The sequence below is a fragment of the Nerophis ophidion genome, linkage group LG23 (assembly GCF_033978795.1).
Source record: "Nerophis ophidion isolate RoL-2023_Sa linkage group LG23, RoL_Noph_v1.0, whole genome shotgun sequence".
Lineage (NCBI taxonomy): Eukaryota > Metazoa > Chordata > Actinopteri > Syngnathiformes > Syngnathidae > Nerophis > Nerophis ophidion.
In genome coordinates, this window is record NC_084633.1 from 39,954,922 (window position 1) to 39,978,203 (window position 23,282).

A 23,282-nucleotide genomic window follows, 5' to 3' on the forward strand; every position below is an offset into this window, starting at 1 on the left:
GGGTGCTGGTGCCTATCTCAGCTACAATCGGGCGAAAGGCCGTGTACACCCTGGACAAGTCGCCACCTCATCGCAGGGCCAACACAGATAGACAGACAACATTCACACTCACATTCACACACTAGGGCCAATTTAGTGTTGCCAATCAACCTATCCAGCTAATATATATTATACATATATTAATGGGGCGGTATAGCTCGGTTGGTAGAGTGGCCATGCCAGCAACGTGAGGGTTCCAGGTTCGATCCCCGCTTCTGAATGAGCGAATGAGTATTTTAATCATAAAGTTTTAATTTATAATGCACCGCCTCATCGTGGTTGGAATAGTACTCGTAGAAACACTTTTGAATTTTTTTGGTGAAAAGTCTAAGTATTTACATAATAAATAACATTTCTTTCCCCACAGATAATACATAATGCACTTGACGGTATAGCTCGGTTGGTAGAGTGGCCGTGCCAGCAACTTGAGGGTTGCAGGTTCGATTCCTGCTTCCGCCATCCTAGTCACTGCCGTTGTGTCATTGGGCAAGACACTTTACCCACGTGCTCCCAGTGCCACCCACACTGGTTTAAATGTAACTTAAATATTGGGTTTCACTATGTAAAGCGCTTTGAGTCACTAGAGAAAAGCGCTATATAAATATAATTCACTTCACTTCACTTCTGCCAATCTAGTCACTGCCGTTGTGTCCTTGGGCAAGACACTTTACCCACCTGCTCCCAGTGCCACCCACACTGCTTTAAAAAAAAAAAATGTAACTTAGATATTGGGTTTCACGATGTAAAGCGCTTTGAGTCACTACAGAAAAGCGCTATATAAATATAATTCACTTCACACTTGAAAACATCAGCGTGGAATTATTGAGTCTGTTTAGCTGATTAGAGAGCTAGCTTGCGCAGCTAGTGGGTCCATGACCATGACTTCTGTTTTGTTTGATCAGCCGTTTTACTGCCGTGTTATTTATTTATTGCCGTTACATTTAAGGTATGTAAATAAACATTTACGGAATATTTCTGTGTAAATAACTCATTTCACAATGTATATATCTGCGGCTTATAGTGCTGTGTGACTTATTTATGGAACATAGATTGTTTTTCTTCTAAAATTCAGTGGGTGTGGCTCTATACCGGTGAGCTCTATAGTCTGGGAAATCCGGTACTTGATTAGGTACTTGGCTCACCTGAGACAATTTAGTGCGCAGTGAGGCCTCACGTGCATGTTTTTGGGAAGTGGGTGAAAGCTGGAGAAAAGCCACACAAGCACGGGGAAGAACATGCAGATCTGATGCAGACATGTTCCATTGGAGAGTGCAACTCCGGTCTCCAGACTGGGAGGCAGACGCGCTAACCACCGTCACGCCTGAATAAATAGATCATGTTCATGTTGTAAAGAGCCTTACTGCCAGGGAAAGTACAAACTAATATGAGCTTTTTATCTCTGGATCTGCAACATTTAATTGCCTCGGCATGTGGAAATTCCCACACATTAATATACTTCTGTGCTGGACACACACACACACACACACACACACACACACACACACACACACACACACACACACACACACTGTACAAAAGTAGAAAATGTATTGTGTCAATTCTATTGTGTTAAAATCACTTAAGATTTGTACAAGTTCCCACTCATTACTATAATCATGTCTAATAGGCTGCTGCATTGTGTGCTGGCATTAAGCAGAGGTGCTAGTGTACTCTTACTTTAGAATTATATGACTCAAGTCAAAGTATAAAAGTAGTCCTCAAAACAATTACTTGACTAAGAGTAAGTATTCTGTGAAACTACCTACAAGTATTCAGTAACTTGTGATTGATTTAGTACAGGTATAGGGAACCTATGGCTCTAGAGCCAGATGTGGCTCTTTTGATGACTGCATCTGGCTCTCAGATAAATCTTAGCTGACATTGCTTAACACGATAAGTAATGAATAATTCATCCAATGCCCTTGATGCAATTCCCTTAGGGGTGATGGACAACTGGGCAGTGTCTGAAGACCTGCAGCCCACCACCGTAGCCCCCCACTCCCTGCCCTCTGTTGCAAGTCTGGAGATGTATGTTGTGATACGTATATATGCTTTGCTCTGGAGTTTTTTTTTCTCCCCATAGCGGTTCTGTGACCCTAAACATTGTTTGTTTGTCTAATCAAATCAATCAGTCAATCAACAAAGTCTTGTTGTACTTGGGCAATAACAATACTTACCTACCTACATAATTACGCTGGTAATCAGTGTCAAAATATCCGCTTTCTACCGCACCTGTTCAAGAAGTCGCATTCATGATAAGAAGTATTTGATTTATTATTGGTTAGTTTCAGAATAACAATGCTATTAAAAAGAATAAGAGAACTACAATACTCTAAAAATGTTGGTCTTACTAAAAAAATGCAGACATTTTAAAAACTATTAAATGGCTCTCACGGAAATACATTTTAAAATATTTGGCTTTCATGGCTCCCTCAGCCAAAAAGGTTCCCGACCCCTGATTTAGTATTTGTTTTTCTAGGTTCTTGGACTACAATTATATTTTGATTGTGTGTGTGTGTGTAAAACATAAAAATCATCTACAATTTACTTCAACATGTTTAAAGTAAAATTCTTGTAAGATGAAATGTGAACATTTTACTGACAAAGATGATAATGTAAATGTTATTTTTACTTGTGTGAAAGTAATCATTGATTTTTTTTAATTTTTTATTACCTTTTCTGACGTCAGTAGGTTTTCATTCACTAAATTAGTCTGATTTGTCAAATAATTCAGTTTCTTCCATTTTCACAGTAACATGTGAAGTTGTAGTTTCCATGCTCTTATCTATAATGTGAGTGATGGCCACACGCTGTGTGCCTCCTACACCAGGGGGCGACTAAGGTAATGTCAGCCAGCTTAGTTACGTATGTTAGATGTTAATACAATAGAAGAAGAGAATGCTACTTGCTAATAATCTAGCTCTCGTAACTGTAATGGATGTCAAAAAGCGAAAAGTTTGATTTAGCTTTTTGACTCGGGGTCCGCATCGTTTTAAAACATCCATCCATTTTCTACCGCTTATTCCCTTTCAGGTCGCGGGGGGCACTGGTGCCTATCTCAGCTACAATTGGGCGGAAGACGGGGTACACCCTGGACAAGTCGCCACCTCATCGCAGGGCCAACACAGATAGACAGACAACATTCACACTCACATTCACACACTAGGGACCATTTAGTGTTGCCAATCAACTTATCCCCAGGTGCATGTCTTTGGAAGTGAGAGGAAGCCAATTTATTTATATATATATATATATGTATATATATATATATACACACATACACACACACACAGTGGGGCAAAAAAGTATTTAGTCAGCCAGCGATTGTGCAAGTTCTCCCACTTAAAATGATGACAGAGGTCTGTAATTTTTTTCATCATAGGTACACTTCAACTGTGAGAGACAGAATGTGAAAAAAAATCCAGGAATTCACATTGTAGGAATTTTAAATAATTTATTTGTAAATTATGGTGGAAAATAAGTATTTGATCAACCATTCAAAGCTCTCACTGATGGAAGGAGATTTTGGCTCAAAATCTCACGATACATGGCCCCATTCATTCTTTCCTTAATACGGATCAATCGTCCTTTCACCTTTGAAGAAAATATCTCCAAATCATGATGTTTCCACCCCCATGCTTCACAGTAGGTATGGTGTTCTTGGTATGCAACTCAGTATTCTTCTTCCTCCAAACATGACAAGTTGAGTTTATACCAAAATGGATACATGGATGATACAGCAGAGGAATGGGAGAATGTCATGTGGTCAGATGAAACCAAAATAAAACTGAAAATTACAGACCTCTGTCATCATTTTATGTGGGAGAACTTGCACAATCTGTGGCTGACTAAATACTTTTTTGCCCCACTGTAATATATATATATATATATATATATATATATATATATATATATATATATATATTTTTTTCCCCCCGCACTCTAAGGCACACCTAAAATCCTCAAATTTTCCTAAAAGCTGACAGTGCGCCTTATAATCCGGTGCGCCTTATATATGGACCAATATTGAGCCACAACAGGTCTCGGAACTACGGTAAGCAGCCACCGACTTAATTTTCCCCCAATTCAATAAACACGTAAAAAATAGTCTGATACTGTTACAGTAAATCAAACGTTAGTGCAATCACAATGTAGTAACAATCGAAATAATGCAAAGCAATAATATATCAATAACTCAACGTTGCTCAGAGTTGTCAGAACGCTGGTTTGTAATCTCTTAATAAAGTTTGACTGACCTATCTGACTGTTTTGTTGACATTCCCTTTAGCGCAGCTCCATCTAAAGGATGCATAACGTAACCCAGCCTCTACTGTAGCATCTATTCTATGCGCCTTATAATGCGGTGCGCCTTGTATATGAACAAAGTTTTGAAATAAGCTATTCATTGAAGGTGCGCCTTATAGTGCGGAAAATACGGTATATTCCTTGTGTACTAATTGACTGAAAGAGCGCACACTTGATTTCACGGTATTGATGGGAAAATGCATTTTTAGACAGAATGATTTGCCTGAGTGGCTAGGAGACACCAAGAGGAACAAGCGGTAAAAAAATGGATTAGAAAGGACAAAAAAAAATAATATATATATATATATATTAGGGGTGGGCAAGTTAATGCGTTAATTACGAGTTAACTCATCAATTTATTAACGCCGACAATTATTTTATCGCACATTTGTGTATGTTGTTTACATGCTTTTATTTTGTTAACGCCTTTTCTTAACAAGATGGCGTCGCCCGGCGTCAAGGGGCTCTTGGTAAAGATGGAACATTCGGCAAAAATACCGGACAATTCTGCAAATTTCATGGCTGGCTTACAGCGTGGTCACTCCGGGATCACTTACGACCGCCAGACAATTCTGAATGTGGATAGATCGGGCCGTTTTGGACTGAATGAGGCGTGCTTGCTAGACCGGCTAGCTAGCGTGGGAATACTTTGCCAGCTACATCCAGCGGCCTGTGAAGCAGCGGAGTATATGTGTTGTCTGTCTATTTATGAATAATGCAGACCAGGAGTGTTGGCTGAGTTCTTAACGTTTACTTTCAGAGCGTGCATATCACAACATACAAGATGCCGTCATGGCGACACAACCTATACCGGGCTACCGCGCATGCTCCTCACTCCTGTTGCATGCTGGGTAGGGTAGTTCTTTTATTCCCTGGCTCATAACATCACAATATAGTACCATGTATATGATGCCTTCAGTTTATCAAAGCACCAAGCAAACAATCGGAAAATTCCCATCATATCAATTCCTAGATATGGTCATAATTATTTTAAGTGCACTACGCAGAATAAACACAACATTATTAATATTGCTACTATGGATAATTTGATCAAAAATTCCCTAAAACAGCCCACTACCTATAATATAGGTTTTTCAAACATAAGATCACTGATAAAAAAAATGTTTCTGCTGTTACCTCAGAAATTGCCTGTTCAGATGTTATGATTGTGGCTCAGAGATTTGTATGTAGATTATATTTATTTTCCATAACAAACAGGATAACTTAAATACCCTGGCAGTGGCAATAAGCTTAAATGTTTGTATTGACATTTTTTGAGTTGATTTTCATAAAATATGCTATTTAACTGCTACTGTTTAACAAGGACTGATTTAAATTGTGTTTGCACAACAAATGTTTTGGCTCTTTTGTTCATGTGGGAGAATATTCCAATAAAGGTGCACTACACACTACTTTTGAATTCATTATTGGGCTTTGCGTATACAATGCAGTTAATCGCGATTAATCGGAGAAATAGTGCGATTAACTTCGATTAGTATTTTTAATCGTTGCCCAGCCCTAATATATATATATATATATATATATATATATATAATATAATTTTAACTTGGGTTTTCCTGCAGGACGGATTTTGAGGCTGGCGGGCCAGATCCAGGGACCCCTGCTTTAAAGCTACGGATCTAAAAGACAAGTACAACTTTCCACTGCTTTCTGGTGTTGTTGGTAATGTTTAAATGACACTTGTGGTCATTAGGATTATCACAGACCTACAAAAACTTTTCTAGTCAAGTGTTTTAAGAGGTTTTTCTTCAGCAGTTGTTTTGATTGATTGGAACTTTTATTATTAGATTGCACAGTACAGTACATAGTCCGTACAGTTGACCACCAAATGGTAACACCCTAATAAGTTTTTCAACTTGTTTAAGTCGGGGTCCACGTTAATCAATTCATGTGTCAAACAGCCGGGATGCGAAGATTTCATGTCACTTAATTGAATTGTGTTCTTTGGGAACATTTTGACACTTAATAAACAAACAAATCTCATTTTTTTCATCTACTTTAAAAATACTGACCTATTTCAGCTTACTATAGCTTAACTTTGTGCTTGTTTGATTGGTGAAATGGAGTCCAACGTGCTTACATTGGACTGGCTAAACAGAGTCACGTGACAGTGTCTGCCATAAGCAGACAAGAATATTGTCTTCATCCATAATCACAAACAATTGTCATATCAATAAATGCAACCATCGGAATGAAACTCAATGTAACGGGGTAAAAGTATGTTACATTTGAATAACTCGGACAAGTGAAATTGATCCTAAAAGTGACTTAAGTCAATGTAACGCAGTAAATGTAGTGGGTTACTACCCAGCTCTAGCATTAAGCTGACTGTATTGTTTTGTTGTCTTCACTTTATAACAAACTATATTGTGGTTTTGACATGATGCCTGTAAAGCCTTTGTATTGGCGTGTCTGCCTCACACTCTGTAAAATACACCTGCCTTACCTTCCTTTGTGTGCTTACTTTCACACAAACTTAATTGGGGAAAATATCAATCAAAACCTCCATTTGGACCTTCTTTCATCTCTGATTTGAAAACACTGTTTACATATTAGGCAAACTAAATTCCGACATTGAGGGATGGCAGAATAATAAATATAATACATCTCAGTTACAAAAGGGTGTACAAAGTGCAACTGTTACTTTGTAAAAATTAAATAAAGCGAAACAATTCAATGTTACAATATGTTCAAAGTTAAATATACAGCATGTGCACACATTTTTGAGCCTGTAAAAAGAAAAAGAAATGCTAACTATGCAATGATGGTAATTTTCACACTAAATTTATTGCCGTTCCGTGGGAAAAAATAATGCTGTAAATTCTGGACTTTTTTCTTACGCTTTGAACCCTGCAGCTTATAAAACAGTGCAGCTAATTTATGGATTTTTCTTCGCGGAAGGCCACAATGTTTTGTGTTCAATAGTTTTCAATAAAAACAAGCAGAGGACTGAAAACGTGTGTTATTGTTTGTGCTATGGCGCCATCTTTTGGATTAGTTCGCTGACAACAGGTGTTGCAGGTTAAAAATGTACTTTCTGTTTCAAATACCTTAAACCGGAAGTAAAACCCTCCATAGCGTTTCTACTTGAATAGATTCTTCATTTGTCACACCAAGCAACGTTTGCAAGCTTTACAAAATAACTAAAACAAATCTTACTTACTAAAGCGTCCAGTGTGTGATGTCTGTAGGAGTGTTTTCATGCGTATTTGTACCTGCTATCTAATCAAGCGAACTTCGTTAGCACTAGCTAATATGCTAACAGGTTTACGGGTGTCTGTTTTAGTATTATTAACTTGCAATGACATTCTTTTTGTGTTTCACAAATTCCTCAGCAAATTAACCAAAATGTCAGTGGAGTTATTGAGTCTGTTTAGCTGACTGGAGAGTTAGTTTGTGCAGCTTGTGGGTCCATGACGACGACTCCTGTTTTGTTTGATAAGCCGTTTTACTGCCGTGTTACGGAAACAATTGAGGTATGTAAACAAGCCTTTTCTAAATATTTCTGTGTAAATAACTCATTTCACAACGTACAGTATATATCTGCTACTTATATATGGAAAGTTTTTTTCCCCTAAAATTTAGTGGGTGTGGCTTTTATTCCGGTGCACTCTATAGTCCAGAAAATGCAGTACTCCGTTTTGTAGAATAAATAGTTCAATTTCACATCCAGCCACCTCTCATCAGACTTTGAAACTCAGACTGTGGGAGGAGTCTGCCCTCCTAAAAGAGGGTTAGCAGCATGAAGCTAAATGCTCTGAAGTTGACAAATAAGTACATTATGAATGGCAAACTTAAGTACCCTAATTCATCTTTATGGTTGTGTTTAAGCTTGGCCGTCACTCACTGGTGTTGCAAACCTTTATTTGGACGTCTGTCAACAGCAGTGAGAGGAAAGGAGGCCAATTGCAAACATGGCTCAACAAAGGGCAGACAAGGAAAGACTTCTCCAAACTTCCACCTAGCAAACATCAACAGCAAGGTGCAGTTCTTGGAACCGCAAAGTGGCCGTGCCTTGTCAACTAAGTCGTGTTGGAGACTTAATGATGTCCTCGCCAACCTGACGTCATTTGGGCACAATCAGTGTGTCCAAACAATTTTAATGAAACACAAGTGCATACAAATGCAACACAGTATCGGCTAGTGAGTGTGCCATACACTCACTGAGGCTTTGTTTACAACCTAGAGCAGGGGTCACCAAAGCGGTGCCCGCCGGCACCAGGTCGCCCGTAAGGACCAGGTGAGTCGCCCGCTGGCCTGTTCTAAAAATAGCTCAAATAACAGCACTTACCAGTAAGCTGCCTCTATTTTTTAAATTGTATTTATTTACCAGCAAGCCGGTCTCGCTTTGCTCGACATTTTTTAATTCTGAGAGAGACAAAACTCAAATAGAATTTGAAAATCCAAGAAAATATTTTAAAGACTTGGTCTTCACTTGTTTGAATAAATTAATTCATTTTTTTTACTTTGCTTCCTATAACTTTCAGAAAGAAAATTTTAGAGAAAAAATACAACCTAAAAATGAATTTAGAATTTTTAAACACATATACCTTTTTACCTTTTAAATGTCTTCCTCTTCTTCCCTGACAATTCAAATCAATTTTCAAGTAAACTTTTTTTTTTTATTGTAAAGAATAATAAATACATTTTGATTTAATTCTTAATTTTAGCTTCTGTTTTTTTGACAAATATTTGTAAAATATTTCTTCAAACTTATTAATAAAATTTCCCAAAATTTAGAATGAAATTTAAATCTTATTTCAAAGTCTTTTGAATTTCTTTTAAAATTCTTGTTCTGGAAAATCTAGAAGAATAAATGATTTGTCTTTGTTAGAAATATAGCTTGGCCCAATTTGTTATATATTCTAACAAAGTGCAGATTGGATTTTAACCTATTTAGAACATGTCATCAAAATTCTAAAATTAATCTTTATCAGGAAAAATGACTAATGATGTTCCATAAATTATTGTTTTAATTTTTTCCAAAAGATTCGAATGAGCCAGTTTTTCTCTTTATTTTTTTCTGTTGAATTTTGAATTTTAAAGAGTCGAAATTGAAGATAAAACTATGTTTCAAAATTTAATTTTCATTTTTTTTGTGTTTTCTCCTCTTAAACCGTTCAATTATTTTTTTCATCATTTATTCTCTACAAAAAACCTTCCTTAAAAGGAAAAAAAAATGTACAACAGAATAACAGACAAAATACCTATTTTTGTATATATATAGATTTATTTATTAAAGGTAAATTGAGCAAATTGGCTATTTCTGGCAATTTATTTAAATGTGTATCAAACTGGTAGCCCTTCGCATTAATCAGTACCCAAGAAGTAGCTCTTGGTTTCAAAAAGGTTGGTGACCCCTGACCTAGAGAGTCAAAAAAAGCCTAAGCTACACTTTATTGGGGTGTTTCTTACAAAAATGTTTCCCAGCCGTGGCCCGTGCAGGTACTCACTTGTAGTACACCTTTCCACCACTAGTTGTAGTAATGATACTCAGACAGATAGAAGAAGTCTGATGCTAAAGTCAAAGAAAAGTTTGTAAAACTCCAAAATTATGACAAAAGTGACAAAGCTGTATTTTCATTTGCACTTTAAATGTATTGACAATATAGGAAACATAAAATAAACAAATATTGCCAACCACTGACACATTTAGGGCTATATAAGTAAGTAAGCAATCACCTTGCAGAAGTTACTTTATTGAAGACAAAACTTTGTGGCAATATTAAATCGACCTGTTAGCCCACAGAAAAAACTCAATTTGAGTACATTTAATTTTACACAAGTGACGGATTAGTTGTAGTATCTGATGAAACATAGCTTAGTTGTTCTTAACCATGCAGGAGTTTTTAATCAGTCGTGCAAGGCAGGGCTTACCTTGAGATAAAGTAGGACTCCTTCGCAGCAAGCATGCTTCTTGTCCATGGTCTTCATTCCTGCATGGACCTGGACTCTGCAGCAGTGTTTTGCCGACACACTCTGACTCTGCTGCTGGCAGGACCAGTGAGAGGAAGACAGGGAGAAGTGAGGCAAGGAGGGGTGGGAGGAAGTTGTTCCACAATTAGAAATGGATGTCTGAATGATGTTGTTCCACTAATAGAAGTGGATGTCGGAATGAAATTGTTCCAAATTAGAAGTGGAAGTTTGAATGTAGTTGTTCCACAATTAGAAATGGATGTCTGAAAGATGTTGTTCCACTAATAAAAGTGGATGTCAGAATGAAATTGTTTCAAATTAGAAGTGGAAGTCAGAATGAAATTGTTCTACTATTAGAAGTGGAAGTGTTCAATGACAAAAGGATTGAAAAGGAAGGTCAGATTTAGGTAGATGCACGAATGTGTCCACAAAGGTGCTGTAGGTTCAGTTTCACTATTTTAACAGTTTACATGTTTGTGTGTGTGTGTGTGTGTGTGTGTGTGTGTGTGTGTATTACACAACATGCATGTTGGGTAATATGACACTCTCCTTCTTAGAGTGTGTATACGGCAAGCTTGTGCACATTTCCACATTTGTAATATCAATTAATCAAGTAATTAAGAAAAAAAAAACTCACAATTTTTATTTTGTTTTATTTTTTGAAGTATTCATTTTATTTTAATTAATTTTTAAAAATGTTTAATATATTTTTAGTTTTATTTACATTCCTATTTATTTGATTTACTTTTTAAAACATTTTGAATATATATATATTAGGGGTGTAACGGTACACAAAAAGTTTGGTTCGGAGGTCACGGTTCGGTTCATTTTCGGTACAGTAAGAAAAAACCAAAATGTACATTTTTTGATTATTTAACAAATTTGCAAAATCTTTCACCAAAAATATTTTTCTTAGTGGAATATTTGATGGGAAGTAATCGGAATTTTGGATAGGTCAATAATTCCTAATAACATTGATTTTGATTCAATATTATGTTTTGAGCAATGACAGTTTGAAAAAAAACAGCTTTTTTATTAGTCAACGTTGCAACTTTTTCTAAATTACATTTAGCCCTTAATTTTTTTAAATTTCAGTTTTGTTTATATTTTTGTTTATTTTGATAGTATTTTTAGAATGTGCCGTGGGCCTTTAAAATATTAGCTGTGGGCCGCAAATGGTCTCCGGGGCACACTTTTGACACCCCTGTTATAGATAATAAAAAATTAAATCTGATTTATTAATGTATAAAAAGCAGAGCCTGGCGACACATGCGCGTTTATCATAACTCTCTCGCTCTCTATCTATGCCCCGCCCTCACCAATGCTAACGCTGCATGCACCACTTTTTTTTTTTTTTTAACCCCTTCTTAACCCTGAACATACATTGAAAATACACGCAACCATAACTTAAAATGCCGGACATTCGAGGCATTTAAGAAACTCCACCTGGACAGCCCCGCAAAGAGGACATATCCCGTGAAAAGAGGAGGTGTGGTCAGTCTATCGTAGCCCAGTCGTTGCAAGCTTGCCGTGTGTTGTTGTTTTTTAATTGATTGAGACTTTTATTAGTAGATTGCACAGAATAGTACATATTCCGTACAATTGACTACTAAATGGTACCACCCGAAAATGTTTTTCAACTTGTTTAAGTCGGGGTCCACGTAAATCCATTCATGGTGCCTCTGTGTGCTTTGTTTACACAACGTGCGGTGCGCTACTTAATATGTCCGTGTCGTTCGGTTCACCTCCGAACCGAACCGAAACCCCCGTACCGAAACGGTTCAATACAAATACACGTACCGTTACACCCCTAATATATATATATATATATATATATATACATATATATATATATATATATATATATATATATATATATATATATAAATACTTATATATACCGTGCTCCTTGAATTGCCGCCAGGATGCTAATTAATTTAAAACCTCTTCTCACTCTTGCACTTACCAAAGGCATGCGGTAAAAGTAAGCATGCGCTAATTATTTTAAAAACTCTTCTCACTGCGGCACTTCCCAAAGGTATGCAGTAAAAATTTGAGTGTGATGTAAGCTTTGACCTTAATTCCTACTGAATAGCTCTTAATCATCTTCCCTTCATGCGATTTCAAATTACCGGTACTGAAATCAGCCTCCTCCATTTTGAAAATGATGCCAGGGGAAGTGTCACTCGTGACGTCACGAGTTAGACCAGGCGGTAATACTAAACATGCGCTAATTATTTTGGGAAGCGAGTTTGACCCGGCAGTAATTCAAGGCAGGCACATACTATATGCCAGAGGTGTGGACTCGAGTCACATGACTTGGAATCGAGTCACATGACCTGGACTCGAGTCACATGACTTGGACTCAAGTCATGAATTTGATGACTTTACACTCGACTTGACAAAATGTAAAAATACTTGCAACTCGATTTAGACTTTAACATCAATGACTTGTAGGGTTGGGTATCGTTTGAATTCAAACGATTCTGATTCTTTGTTTCGATTCCGATTCCTGACAATTCTCGATTCCAAATTCTTTCTTTATTTAAAAAAAAAAAAAAAAGGGCAGAGCCAAAAAAAAGTTTAGGATATTTCAAATAAGCTAGATAACCTACAGTTTTTCTGAATGAAATAGTCTGACATTCTCCATCAATTTTAATTCTCTTAACTTTTTATGAACTTTACTATAAATTCCTCACAGGGCTGTTTTCAACTAGAATTTAAATATCAAATCTATGAACTTGAATATAAATATTATAAATTATGAATACATTTTCACAGGGCTACACTTTCATCAAGAGAGCTTTATTTTTAAAAACCTCATAAAGTGTATGATGCTGCAGGGAACCTAATGAAAACACATTTACACACACAAGTGTATGATGCTGCAGGTACTTGAACATGTTACCGTGCTCCCACTGATGGGCTAACCTGGTGCAGAAAAGCAAATAAACAATAAGAAACAACTTGCAAAACCCAGTCCAGATTAGCAGCAGGTACAGTATAAAATCAGAGACAGTTCTTGTTTAGGAAAATGAGCATATCCGCATTCTCAGGCAGGATGCGTGAGCGTTCTGGACAGATAGTGTCTCCTGTCCAAGACGGAACACGCATTTAATTGTACTCCATGAACTCGGAGGTGTTTCATCATGTTCGACGTGCACCCTCCTAAGCACAAAATAGTCCTGTCGCACGTGTTACATTTCGCCGATATTTCATTTTTTTTAGTAAAATAAAGCCACGCTTTCGACCGTCGACGCCCGCTATCCATGCTTGACTTACTCGCTCGGCTACATAGGCTGGCGGTGGGCGCTTCTTCGTTGGTTTTCAGCAGCTTCTTCTTCCGGGTCGGCGGACTTATTTTTTTTCCGGTCTGGGTATCGAAACTAGGAATCGAAATTTAAACTTTTGAATGATTCTGGGAGAATCGGAAAGTTAGTCCCTGTTGCAATCGATACTCGATACTCAACCCTAATGACTTGTGACTGGACTTGGACTTGAGCCTTTTGACTTGACAAGACTTGCTACTTTTCCCAAAACCCAAAGATTAAAAAGTTATTCAAGAGCGCTCCGTATCTTCCATTGTGTACGCGTATCCGTCAACTTTGTGTGTCAGTACAACAGCCAATCAAATTACATCCACAATATTTTCGTCCCACAGCATTCATCCAATCAAATTGCAGTAAAACCAACGAAGAATAGCTCTCAAACAACGCGCCAGTAAGGAAAAATGATGCCAAAAATTGTTTCGTTCGGGTATTAAAACTCCGACGTGGTCAACAAAAATGAATTGCAGTATGCAAAGCATGCGGTTCGAAGATAACAGACGGAACTGCAACAACTTCCAACTTCGTTCGACATTTGAAGATGCACAAAGAAAAGTAAGTTTTGAATGTAAGTTAAGATTTATTGGCTGAGTAACATAACTTTTATTTGCTGTGTAGTTAAATCAGTGAGGCTGTAAACTCACTGCTAACGTTATAACCATAGACATCTTATAAGGGTACGTTGCGTCAAACGCTACTGCCAACTGGTGCTGACGTGACGCGGGGCCGCCATCTTGGAGTGGTGATCCACTCCACTCAGTGCAATTCATTTGTCAGGAGCAATGAACTGTCAGCACACCTAATTCATCTTATCTCACTGAATACCATTTTCACCCCCGTTTTTTGTCATACGTGTAAATATGATAAAGGACACATGTTTTATTATTCATAGTTTGCTTAACGGTAATAGAATATTCTTATATGCTATAAGTGACCAGACGTCCGAGATCAAAACTGGGAATAATAATCCCAGAGAAGGGGGAAAAAACGGTCAACTATTTTTAAGTTGAAGAAACAATATGATTAGGTTATACATACATGCATATATCCTAAATAAACAATGTATGAATACATTAGATATCTATATATCTTACGGACTTATAGACTGTATCTCTGTTGCTGCAACAGTAGAGAGTTTATTCTGTCTTGACACTTTGTATTGATATTTTCTATTACATTCTTCCCTTAAATGATCATGTTTACAGTGATTGTTTTATACTTATTTTCTACGTATGTTGCTTTGTATAAAAGTGTCTGCCAAATACTTCAACATATACAGTATAAACACTTGAAAGTCTTTATACCAGCTAAAACCACCAATCTGTTTGACTCGATTCAGAATAAAACTAAATTCTGTTTTACCCAACAATGTTAGTATTTGAATATTGCTACTTGAAGACTTATTCCTGGTTACATACATACTGTTAAGAAAGTATTGTCTTATATTTTGGCTAAAATGACAATGCATCATAATCAGTGGCGGCTGGTGAATTTTGTTTTAGGTGGGGCTGAAAGTTTATAAACCAAACCCTTGTAGGGGCGTCATCCTTCCCCAGAAGATTTCTTTGTGATTTTCACATACAGATATTGAAGATCTTTGCTCTTCTCAACTCTGTGGTAATATTCTTTTCACAAAATACAACCAATAGTATGTTAATGTTAAATCTTACTTGTGAAAAATAATCCCCCGATTCCAAATTTCAACAGTCCGCTCATTTGAGCAGGAAAACGCTGAACACCAGCCCAGCATCTTTGTTTTCTACCTGTCAACTGTCAGTTTAGGCTGCTCACCGACTCCTCATCACCACTCCAAGATGGCGGCCAAATTGCTCGAGTCACAGCAGCCAATGCTGCGTCTACTTATAAGATGTCTATGGTTATAATGTCATTGCAAACACGACAATCCGTTGTGTCCACTGCAGTTCGCTACCTTATTCATACTTTTTGTCAAGTGATTTTTTTAAGCAGGGTTGCATGAGGTACCTACACATAATCTTACGTTAGTGAATGTATCACACACAGTAACGTAACGTTAGACGTCAGTCAGCAGCACTGCGTATTTGAGCAACCTACAAAAAGACAAACATAGTCAAATAAAGGGCAGTTAAAATGTATACTATATTAAGAATATGTGCACACATTCCATAGGGCCCTGACATCTAAAAAGTACATGTTATGTTCATGTATTTATGTTTTTCATGTGTACGCACACATACAGTATGAGATGAGATCAATGAGATGAGGTAAAAACAGGATAGAAACTGCCGTGGAAGTAGTTACAATGCAATATGCCATGGGAATGCAATGTTGACACTTTTGTGCAAATAAGTACAGTTGCACTTGTTTTTTCAAATCTGTTTATTCTGTAAAGGAATGAGTTAAATGTTTAAAATAACTGGTTAATAGTGCTATTATGAAGTGTAATGTCAGCACTATTTTTTTTATAATAAGTATATACAGCGTTTTAAAAGCATACACAATCTGTATAAATATATTAGTCTGTGGTTAAAAGGACTTGAAATGACTCGAAAATAAAAATGCAGGACTTGGTACTTGACTTGAGACTTTTCAGTCTTGACTTTGGACTTGACTTGGGACTTGCCTGTCTTGACTCGGGACTTGACTCGAGACTTGAGGGCAAAGACTTGAGACTTACTTGGCCCCACCTCTGCTATATGCCCTGCAGCAATTCAAGGAAATACAGTATATATATATATATATATATATATATATATATATATATATATATATATATATCAGGGTTGAGCCACCGCATAAACTAAAGTCTTAACAAACAAAAAAAAAGTCTTAACAAGCTGCTCTGCTTAGTTCTGCGTCTGCCTCTGTCAGTATGTCTCTCCAGCACCCAGCATTGTCCCACCCACACAACCATCTGATTGGTTACAGGCAACTACTACAAACCCCTTTTCCATATCAGTTAAGAATTTGTGTTCGATGTAAATATAAACGGAATACAATGATTTGTAAATCATTTTCAACCCATATTCAGTTGAATATGCTACAAAGACAACATATTTAATGTTCAAACTCATAAACTTTTTTTTTTTTTTTTGCAAATAATCATTAACTTTAGAATTTGATGCCAGCAACACGTGACAAAGAAGTTGGCAAAGGTTGCAATAAATACTGATAAAGTTGAGGAATGTTCATCAAACACTTATTTGGAACATCCCACAGGTGTGCAGGCTAATTGGGAACAGGTGGGTGCCATGATTGGGTATAAAAACAGCTTCCCAAAAAATGCTCAGTGTTTCACAAGAAAGGATGGGGCGAGGTACACCCCTTTGTCCACAAATGCGTGAGCAAATAGTCAAACAGTTTAAGAACAACGTTTCTCAAAGTGCAATTGCAAGAAATTTAGGGATTTCAACATCTACGCTCCATAATATCATCAAAAGGTTCAGAGAATCTGGAGAAATCACTCCACGTAAGCGGCCTGGCCGGAAACCAACATTGACCGTGACCTTCGATCCCTCAGACGGCACTGTATCAAAAACCAACATCAATCTCTAAAGGATATCACCACATGGGCTCGGGAACACTTCAGAAAACTACTGTCACTAAATACAGTTCATCGCTACATCTGTAAGTGCAAGTTAAAGCCCTACTATACAAAGCGAAAGCCATTTATCAACAACATCCAGAAACGCCGCTGGCTTCTCTGGGCCCGAGATCATCTAAGATGGACTGATGCAAAGTGGAAAAGTATTCTGTGGTCTGACGAGTCCACATTTCAAATTGTTTTTGGAAATATTAGACATTGTGTCATCCGGGCCAGAGGGAAAGCGAACCATCCAGACTGTTATCGACGCAAACTTCAAAAGCCAGCATCTGGGATGGTATTGTGGTGTATTAGTGCCCAAGGCATGGGTAACTTACACATCTGTGAAGGCACCATTAATGCTGAAAGGTACATACAGGTTTTGGAACAACATATGCTGCCATCCAAGCGCAGTTTTTTTCATGGACGCCTCTGTTTATTTCAGCAAGACAATGCCAAGCCACATTCAGCACGTGTTAGAACAGCGTGGCTTCGTAAAAAATGAGTGCGGGGACTTTCCTGGCCCGCCTGCAGTCCAGACCTGTCTCCCATGGAAAATGTGTGGCACATTATGAAGCGTAAAATACGACAGCGGAGACCCCGGACTGTTGAAGGACTGAAGCTCTAAATAAAACAAGAATGGGAAAAAATTCCACTTTCAAAGCTTCAACAATTAGTTTCCTCAGTTCCCAAACGTTTATTGAGTGTTGTTAAAAGAAAAGGTGATGTAATACAGTGGTGAACATGCCCTTTCCCAACTACTTTGGCACGTGTTGCAGCCATGAAATTGTAAGTTAATTATTTGCCAAAAACAAAGTTTATGAGTTTGAACATCAAATATCTTGTCTTTGAAGTGCATTCAATTGAATATGGGTTGAAAATGATTTGCAAATCATTGTATTCTGTTTATATCTACATCTTACACAATTTCCCAAACTTGTATGGAAACGGGGTTTGTACGTATGTATGTATGTACAGTATACACGTACATGTGTATGTATGGACTGTATGTACATACGTGTGTGTATGTATGTTCATAAGTATGTGTGTATGTATTTACACAAGTATTTATGTATGTATGGACTGTATGTACGTACGTGTGTATGTGTGTACGTATGTACACAAGTATGTTTGTAGGTAGGTATGTGTGTATGTATGTATGTACACAAGTATGCATGTATGAATGAACTGGATGTACGTATGTGTGTGTGTTTGTGTGTGTGTATATAAATAAATATATATATATATATATATGTATATATATATATATATATATATATATATATATGTGTGTGTATGCATGCATGTATGTGTAATGCCAGAGACAGACGGACAAAGCAGGGCAGGAGAAGAGAAGGCGCCGCACCCACGCATGCAGGAAGAAGGCGGGACGCCGCGCCTCGTGTTTTTTTTATTTTTCACCAACATTTAATAAGTGAAGGAATGTAATGCATGTGAGGTGACTTCATCATGTTTGCTAACATTAAACATGGAGCAGGTCCCAAGAGGTGAATTACTGTAACCTTTGTTGCTGTGATTCATCCTCCTGACTGTGGTTCCAACATGAGTCCCTCTGGAGGAATGTCAAGACCAGAGTGGGAGTGTGCCACAGCAGACAAAGAAGCTGGCGTGTGCATGAAGAAGACCACTTGTTTTGCACAGGAAATGTTCCTCACCATTAAGCTTCAACTCAAACTACAAACGCTGTTTCCATATGAGTTGGGAAATTGTGTTAGATGTAAATATAAACAGAATACAATGATTTGCAAATCCTTTTCAACCCATATTCAGTTGAATATGCTACAAAGACAACATATTTGATGTTCAAACTCATAAACTTTATTTTATTTTTTGCAAATAATTAACTTAGAATTTCATGGCTGCAACACGTGCCAAAGTAGTTGGGAAAGGGCATGTTCACCACTGTGTTACATCACCTGTTCTTTTAACAACGCTCAATAAACGTTTGGGAACTGAGGAAACTAATTGTTGAAGTTTTGAAAGTGGAATTCTTTCCCATTCTTGTTTTATGTAGAGCTTCAGTCGTTCAACAGTCCGGGGTCTCTGCTGTCGTATTTTACGCTTCATAATGCGCCACACATCGATGGGAGAGAGGTCGGGACTGCAGGCGGGCCAGGAAAGTACCCGCACTCTTTTTTTAAGGAGCCACGCTGTTGTAACACGTGCTGAATGTGGCTTGGCGTTGTCTTGCTGAATTAAGCAGGGGCGTCCATGAAAAAGACAACGCTTAGAAGGCAGCATATGTTGGTCCAAAACCTGTATGTACCTTTCAGCATTAATGGTGCCTTCACAGATGTGTAAGTTACCCATGCCTTGGGCACTAATACACCCCCATACCATCACAGATGCTGGCTTTTGAACTTTGCGTCGATAATATTCTGGATGGTTCGCTTCCCCTTTGGTCTGGATGACACGATGTGGAATATGTTCAGAAACAATTTGAAATGTGGACTCGTCAGACCACAGAACACTTTTCCACTTTGCATCAGTCCATCTTAGATGATCTCGGGCCCAGAGAAGCCAGCGGCGTTTCTGGATGTTGTTGATAAATGGCCTTCACTTTGCATAGTAGCGCTTTAACCTGCACTTACAGATGTAGCGACCAACTGTATTTAGTGACAGTGGTTTTCTGAAGTGTTCCTAAGCCCATGTGGTGATATCCTTTAGAGATTGATGTCGGTTTTTGATACAGTGCCGTATGAGGGATGGAAGGTCACGGTCATTCAATGTTGGTTTCCGGCCAGGCCGCGTACGTGGAATGATTTCTCCAGATTCTCTGAACCTTTTGATGATATTATGGAGCGTAGATGTTGAAATCCCTAAATTTCTTGCAATTGCACTTTTAGAACCGTTGTTCTTAAACTGTTTGACTATTTGCTCACGCAGTTGTGGACAAAGGGGTGTACCTCGCCCCATCCTTTCTTGTGAAAGACTGAGCATTTTTTGGGAAGCTGTTTTTATACCCAATCATGGCACCCACCTGTTCCCAATTAGCCTGCACACCTATGGGATGTTCCAAATAAGTGTTTGATGAGCATTCCTCAACTTTATCAGTATTTATTGCCACCTTTCCCAACTTCTTTGTCACGTGTTGCTGGCATCAAATTCTAAAGTTAACGATTATTTGCAAAAAAAAAAAAGTTTATGAGTTTGAACATCAAATATGTTGTCTTTGTAGCATATTCAACTGAATATGGGTTGAAAATTATTTGCAAATCATTGTATTCTGTTTATATTTACATCTAACACAATTTCCAACTCATATGGAAATGGGGTTTCTACTCTTGATCTTTCCTAAGAAGTGCTTTTCTCCGGACGATTTCATTTCAGCCCAATCGTCACTTTCATCACTTCAGTGGTTTTTGTTTCATTTTCATGCTTCCCGGCTTTTACAGGTCAGGTCAGGTTGGCGTTGTGCAAGGCAGATGTGAATGTGAGGACCATTATTTGTTGTCCATGTGGTGTGTGGACACAGGACGTGGTGTGTTGGCCCACAGACAATGGAGCATTGTCATGCTGGACCACATCTCTTTCTGGCTCACAACAGAACCGTTCCAAAGACATACACACACACACACACACACACTTGTTTCAGCCACTTACTAGTGATGTGTTTGTTTATCTGAAATATTTGGTGTGAAGTTTAGGAATGTTTTTTTCTTAAATAAATGATAAATGGGTTGTACTTGTATAGTGCTTTTCTACCTTCAAGGTACTCAAAGCGCTTTGACACTACTTCCACATTTACCCATTCACACACACAATCACACACTGATGGAGGGAGCTGCCATGCAAGGCGCTAACCAGCACCCATCAGGAGCAAGGGTGAGCAATGAATGGAGTTGAACAAACTGACTGCAGTCGGAGAAATATGATCCAAACCAGTGAAGGGGTGTGCTTGTGATGCCAATACTGTGCAATCTATGGAGGAGGACAGTGTGTGAAATGGTGTCTAAGGCTGCAGTGAGATCTAAGAGGATTAAGATAGTGAGAAGACCAGAATCAGCTGCCAGGAGGAGATCGTTTGTGATTTTTATTAGTGCTGTTTCAGTGCTGTGCAGGGGGCAGAAACCAGACTGGAATTGTTCATATAGGTTATTTAACTGTAGGTGGGAGTGAAGTTCGGAAAAGACAGTTTTTTCATGAATTTTTGAGATGAATGGCAGATTTGAAATTGGACGAAAATTATTAAAATTATTTGGATCTGAGCCTGTTTCTTTCAAATTTGGTTTTCATGGCTGCTGTTGTGAAAGCAGAGGGAACAATTGCAGTAGTGAGAGAAGAATGGATGATTTTGGTGATGAGGTGGATCAGTGAGGCGAGGCAGACTTTCTCACCAAAGCAGTAGGGAGGGGATCTAAAAGACAGGTGGATGGCTTAGATCCACAGATAAGTGCAGTGATGTCCAACTGAGAAGGCAGTGAAAAACTAGAAAATGAATGGATGGGGGAGACTGGGGGGGTGAGCTGGGGTTAAAGGGGAATATTATCACCAAACCTTTGCAGGCGTCAATATATACCTTGATGTTGCAGAAAAAAAGACCATGTTTTTTTATAACCGATTTCCGAACTCTAAATGGGTGAATTTTGGCAAATTAAACACCTTTCTGTTTATCGGTCTTTTAGCGATGACGTCAGAACGTGACGTCACCGAGGTAACACGCCCGCCATATTCATTTTCACATTACAAACACCGGGTCTCAGCTCTGTTATTTTCTGTTTTTTCGACTATTTTTTGGAACCTTGGAGACATCATGCCTCGTCGGTGTGTTGTCGGAGGGTGTAACAACACTAACAGGGAGGGATTCAAGTTGCACCACTGGCAAGAAATCTGCCGCCAGACCCCCATTGAATTTGCCAGAGTGTCTGCACATTTTACTGGCGATGCTAAGACAGACATGGCACAGAGATGTATGGATAACCTGCAGATGCATTTGCAACGATTAAGTCAACAAAATCACAAAGGTGAGTTTTGTTGATGTTGTTGACTTATGTGCTAATCAGACATATTTGGTCACGGCATGACTGCCAGCTAATCGATGCTAACATGCTATTTAGGCTAGCTGTATGTACATTTGAAACTAGATACCCACATTTAATGCGAAACAAACACTTACCAATCGACAGATTTAAGTTGCTCCAGTGTCACAAGATGCGAAAGTCCTGATCGTTTGGCCCGCACATTTTACCGGCGATGCTAATAAGGCAGCTATGCTATGGGCCACTTCATTAGGTACACCCACGCTATGGCCGAATAGCGTCAATAGCTATTCGCTCAATAGCTTCAGTTTCTCTTTCAATTTCGTTTTCGCTATCTGCCTCCATACGCCGACCATCTGTTTCAATACATGCGTAATCTGTTGAATCGCTTAAGTCGCTGAAATCCGAGTCTGAATCCGAGCTAATGTCGCTATATCTTGCTGTGGTAACCGCCATGTTGTTTGTATTGGCAGCCCTGTATGACGTCACAGGGAAATGGATAGTGGTTTCGAAGATAGCGAAAATAAGGCACTTTAAAGCTTTATTTAGGGATATTCCGGGACCGGTAAAATTTTGAAAAAAACTTCAAAAAATACAACAAACCACTGAGAACTGATTTTTATTGTTTTTAACCCTTTTGAAATTGTGATAATGTTCCCCTTTAAGGAGAAGAAGAAGGAAGTTGTTGGTGAATCCACGTCAGCGGGATCCAAACTTTTGAACCGGTCATCCACATTGTGACGGCAAACGAGAAGTGGCGTCGTTCGCCAAACTCCAATGATCAGCGGGTGAGGAATTTCCCAGATTACCATGACAAGACAATCAGTTAAAAGAAAGAATGTGCCAGTGGATATTGAGTCAGAAAAGTAACTTCAAAAGCACTGAAAACAACTTAAGGCAAGAGATAAAGCCGATGAGTAGTGGCAGCAGCACGCGCCAGCTTTCACTCAACCGGAGTTGATGTAGACTTTATGATGCACTTACATTATTATATCAACTATCAGAGACAGAAACTCTTCATTCAACATAATGTCTTTTTTTGCTGCTTCAACACACCTCAATCAACACAGAAAAAAGTGAAGTGAAATAACTTAGTTTTTAACTGTAAGTCAT

The 23,282-nt window shown here is 38.2% G+C and overlaps 1 protein-coding gene and 1 long non-coding RNA gene across 3 annotated transcripts in view; one reads left to right on the forward strand and one right to left on the reverse strand.

The window, feature by feature from the left end:
- cdc42ep1b (CDC42 effector protein (Rho GTPase binding) 1b) overlaps positions 1–10,384 on the reverse strand; it is a 38,683-nt gene extending 28,299 nt beyond the window's left edge. Inside the window, exon 1 of one of the 2 annotated variants that reach the window (XM_061884561.1) lies at positions 10,243–10,384. In XM_061884561.1, coding sequence (XP_061740545.1) covers positions 10,243–10,277 — 35 coding nt within the window. In that variant the 5' untranslated portion in view covers positions 10,278–10,384. The remainder of the gene's footprint in view (positions 1–10,242) is intronic. The other variant, XM_061884563.1, reaches the window with a different exon arrangement.
- LOC133541271 (uncharacterized) overlaps positions 1–23,040 on the forward strand; it is a 43,495-nt gene extending 20,455 nt beyond the window's left edge. Inside the window, exon 3 of the long non-coding RNA XR_009803821.1 lies at positions 22,836–23,040. This is a non-coding gene — a long non-coding RNA (uncharacterized LOC133541271). The remainder of the gene's footprint in view (positions 1–22,835) is intronic.
- Positions 23,041–23,282: the final 242 nt, after the last annotated feature.